This window comes from Lathyrus oleraceus, chromosome 6 (genome assembly GCF_024323335.1).
Source record: "Lathyrus oleraceus cultivar Zhongwan6 chromosome 6, CAAS_Psat_ZW6_1.0, whole genome shotgun sequence".
Taxonomy (NCBI): domain Eukaryota; kingdom Viridiplantae; phylum Streptophyta; class Magnoliopsida; order Fabales; family Fabaceae; genus Lathyrus; species Lathyrus oleraceus.
Window position 1 is genome coordinate 168,770,206 of NC_066584.1, and position 4,948 is coordinate 168,775,153.

At 26.5% G+C, this 4,948-nt stretch overlaps 1 protein-coding gene across 1 annotated transcript; it reads left to right on the forward strand.

Moving 5' to 3' along the window:
* The first annotated feature begins 416 nt into the window (after positions 1 to 416).
* On the forward strand, positions 417 to 2,531 carry LOC127092590 (uncharacterized). Its single transcript, XM_051031482.1, has 2 exons — positions 417 to 1,291; positions 2,100 to 2,531. The coding sequence occupies exons 1-2, from the start codon at positions 462 to 464 to the stop codon at positions 2,335 to 2,337; spliced, it is 1,068 nt and encodes a 355-aa protein (XP_050887439.1). The 5' UTR covers positions 417 to 461; the 3' UTR covers positions 2,338 to 2,531.
* Positions 2,532 to 4,948: the final 2,417 nt, after the last annotated feature.

Consider the following 4,948-nt stretch of genomic DNA (forward strand, 5'->3'; position numbering starts at 1 on the left):
TGCAAACGAGTGATGATGATGAAGCGATATTGTTAACTTTTTACAATGACAGTGCATATTAATTAATCTCATATATATATATATATATATATATATATATATATATATATATATATATATATATATATATATATATATATATATATATATATATATATATATAAATTACCAAAAATAAAATTTAATAATATACTTTAGAATTATTACATTTTGCAACCTATTTATTTGAAGTTTTTGACACACTAAAAAAAATTAAATGTCTCTATATTGCATTCTTTGTATTTTAAAAAAAATATCCTTAATAAATTACCTTTCAAAATTACAAATAAAAATTGTCATTGTTTAATATTATTTTAAAAAGAGTCAAACAAATTGATATTATTTTAATAATATTACCACCTTATAAATGATAGCAAATAATCGTCATAATCATCACAAAAATAAAAAAGCATCATCTTGCAATGAATTTCATTTTACCAACATCTCTACCAAATCCAGACCCTGGTTTCAATGTAATTGTAACAAAAGAAGAGTTCAACTTGTTTCACAGCATAGATCGACAGTTGTTCAGTCGTTTGGTAATGGAGCTTGGTCGAGAAACATCGGAATCGATAAATGTAATGGCTTTCATAATGTGGGTTGAAAGGAAAACCAAAGACTATAATTTAGTCTTAAAGATTCTTCAACGCTGGCCAGACCTTATGGTACGCAATCTGGCTGATGAGATTGTGGTCCTTCTGAACTGCATTGAGAATTCAGAATACCCTAACGCTTCTGCAAGCGAAAGTAAGTTGTTGTTGATTCAACACATCTTGCGTCACAATGTGACACTGGAGTATTTTTATGAGAAGCGTCTGGATGTGATTACTGAAGTCACAAAGTTCATCAATGATGTCTGTGTAAGAGCTTTTTCAGACATTATTGAACAGGCCTATTATGAGAGAGCTGTGAAGGAGCAAGAACTATATCTTGCTAATGTGTATGCAGATACTGATCCTCAAATTCAACCACAAATCATGTATTATGCTCCTCCTAATGCTGTTCAAATGGTTCCACAACAAGTGGTGCCACAACCACAGTATAATGAGTTTAGAAGTACTAATAATAACAATGGGCAAGATATAAATGAGATTTTGTCCAATTTGAATCTCGATGATATTTATTCTGCTGATACTGGAATTGTTGCTCCTCATGAGAATTTGAACAAGCCAATCGATGCTAGGACCCTCTTCATCACCTTTTCCAAGGGCTATCCCATTTCTGAGATTGAGCTTAGAGAATTTTTCACCAGGTATTTTTTTATTATTTACGCCCATAGTATGTAATACTTATATATAGAAATATATTATACTTATAAAAATAACAATGCTTATTTTATTGATTATTTTTTCTAAACTATTAATCATCATGGTTACAGTCTAAAACGTTTTGACTCTGACAGTTTTTTAGATAGAATTTTGACTTCCAATTCGTGTCACCATATTTTTTTTCTTTTGCAAGTGTTAATCAAATAATTTTTTTTGTTAATTTTATTTACTATATATATTAATTGTATAATATTTTAATATAATTATGAAAAAATGAACCTATAGTTAGTCAAATGGTAGATTCTTACATTTTTAATTAAAAAAATGAATTTTATAATAATAAAAAGTTAAAAAAGATCTAATATATTATATAAAAAAATTTAAAATACAAAAAGTCCTTCTTTAGACTTTTTTTAATAGACCCACTTATACAATATTTTAATTTATTGTAATGGTCCCAAGAAAGACCATATTAATTTTAATATCACATTATATTAATTCTCAATTTTTTGTTATAGTAAAATTCATAATTTATTAGAAATGCTAAGTATCTACCTTAAACTATTTTTTGAGAGATTTATGTAATTTTCTTTTAAAAATATTTTTTTTACTTTCTCATATTATTTAGATATTTTTGTTGGAAGAAAAATAATAGACACACATAAAAGAAAAGAAATTACATAAATGAGTTAGCTAAACATTGCATACTTGTTTGATTGATAATACAAAATATTACATGTTACAAATTAGCTAACTATTTTATGTCTATGCAAAATTTCTCCCTTCAAACAGAAAATGTGGAGATATCATTGACAGGCTGATCATGCAAGAAGCAAATCCGGGCGAGCAACCACTGTATGCTCGTCTGGTTGTTCGTCCAGAGGCTATCAACGTAATTGATCATTTTCTGGAGTATCAGCCGAGGATGAAATTTGCCATTAATGGGAAGCATGTATGGGCTCGAAAATATATACACAAGCCACTATATGCAAATCCTTTTGAAGCTGGGCCATCTCGATATTTTCCATGATGTTGTGTTTTGTTGCTATGATGATTGAGATGATAGCAATCTTGATCACATGCTTTAATAAAGTTTATGACAGTGGTATTTATATATGCTTCTGAATAACTATTTGCTCAATTAAGCTTGATGAACTATCCATGTCATCAAACTTAATTAATGTTTGCATGTTGTTGGATTCCAATAAATATTCTTTTCCTTTACTTTTCTTGTTTGTTCTTCATCTTTTAACTATTTCTTATTCAATGTATGCTTCATTATATATATACTTGGATTTGAGTTAAACTGCATACAATCTAGTAGTAACAACAAATCTCGCTGTCCGAATAAAATCTAATTTCCTAAATTTGAAACTTTAAATAAATATAAAAAGTACAAAATTGCTTAAACCAAATGTACAAGTTTATTGTCGTTGAGATGCTTCTTATCACACCACTCTGATATTTAGAATCAATATTTTCTATGAGGTTATAAATTAATAGTTAAGATTTTTACAACCGGTCTGTGTAATTTTGGATGTGTTTGTTTGATGAATTAAAATTATAATTCCGTTTCTAGAAATATTATTGCCATGAACTTCATTCTCAATGAATATGTTTGACCAATTAATTAAGTTTTCAGGAATATTTTTAAGTTTTATTTTAATTAAATTTTAAAAATTAAAAAATTAAAAAGAAAAGTGTTAAAATAACGGGAGAGTATGAAGTTACGGTTTGTTATTTTAAATACTTATGAGAATATAAAATTCTCATATTTTGACATGAGAATAAAAATAAAGGGTGTGTTTATTTCGAGTTATATTTTTGGGATTATTATTTTCAGGAATAGTATTCATATGCATGTATTGGATCAAATATTAGATTTCCAACTAATGCATACAAACTTAATTTAATTAAAAAATTATAAAAAAATAAAAAGTAAATGTGAGTATTAGTTGGATTTTATTCCCATGAGAATCATGGGTTCCCACCCTTTAACATGAGATAATTAAAGAAAAAAATTATGTGTAAAATAAATTTTTGGGAATAAAGAATACCCAGGAACAATTTTTAAAAACTTGAAATAAACGTGAGATTATTGCATTTCCAATATCATATTCCCGGGAATGTTATTTTGTAACTTGAAACAAACACACACGAAAAAGTTTATGAACAAAATGTATTTCTGAGAGTAAAAAGTACCCAAACATAAATTATCAAAACTTAAAACAAATAAGAGAATATGTGAACTCCATTATCACATTCGCGGGAATAACATTTGTATCCACCCTTAGTGCACATTACTTGATAAGATTGTTTATCGCACCCTTAGTGCACCTCACCTCATAAAATTCTAAAAATATCTTTAGAATTTGGAACTTAACTTTTGAACTCATCCCAATTTAGAGTTTAGATTATGCTTTCTTTTGGTTTTGTTTGATACAAAATTAGAACATCAATACTTATTTGTTGAAGTCATGATTTAAAATTCCAAAAAGATGAATAACTGGATCTTTCTCTGTATCTCACACTCTCGTTCACAACTTTTAATAAGGTAAGTTGTGGAGCCGTCATTTATGTTTCTCATTTTTGTGATTATATAAGAAACATAGTCATATATATATATATATATATATATATATATATATATATATATATATATATATATATATATATATATATATATATATATATAATATGTATATATAACCTTAGTCCTTACCCATTCTAGACTCAAGGTTAAAGTCCACACTTTTGTCCATATTAATAACGTTTTAAATGCTCAGCCTTTAATTAAAAAAATTACTTAACCAATAAAATATTTTATTTATGAACTCCATCAAAATCACAATTAACCCGATTTTCACAAAATAAATAAAAATTGATTGTAACCCACAAAAAATTAGATAAATCTAACATTCTTTTCGTTAAGTTGTTTCCTTCACTAATACATAAAGATAGGTTTTTAATCTTGTTAAAAATTCTAAAGGCTCATATAAATGGCAGCAAAGAAAACTGGTTTTTCTAATTAGGGGTGGTTAATTATATCTCATGATTTACTCTTATACTATAAGAGAAATTTCTAAAATACTTTAAAAATCTAGACGCCATCAAATACATAATAAATCTTCTCTAAAACATATCAAATCAAAGATAAAAAAAAATCCAAATTTTGAAATCTAAATTAAAAACTTATCGATATTTGAAATTCAAACGTGCACAATACACTTACATTTTATTCAATCTAAGAACTATACAATTTTTTTTAAAAAAAAGTATGGATTTTAAATTTTTGATATTTAGCCGAGTCTTTTTATTCATTTGCAAGATTTTTAACCTTCTCGATGCATGTTTATCACACGTATATGGAAATTATAATCAAAATCAGAACAATTACAATAACATGCTTTTATGTCATAATATATATATATATATATATATATATATATATATATATATATATATATAATCATCGGAAAATAACCAATAATATCTTTGAATTTATAACACCATCAGTCAAATAAAAAACTACCATCAATACCATCGGCCGAACCATCAGTAAAATAACAAATTACCATGCCATTCACATTCTATAGTTGAATGGAGCATTGTTGTCATCACTCTGGCATAACAGTTTGTTC

Excerpts from the sequence above, each read along its gene's own strand:
- LOC127092590 (XM_051031482.1), top strand. The coding sequence starts at position 462 with ATGAATTTCATTTTACCAACATCTCTACCAAATCCAGACCCTGGTTTC. Across the intron at positions 1,292-2,099 it reads CTTAGAGAATTTTTCACCAG|AAAATGTGGAGATATCATTG; the intron begins GTATTTTTTTAT and ends CCCTTCAAACAG.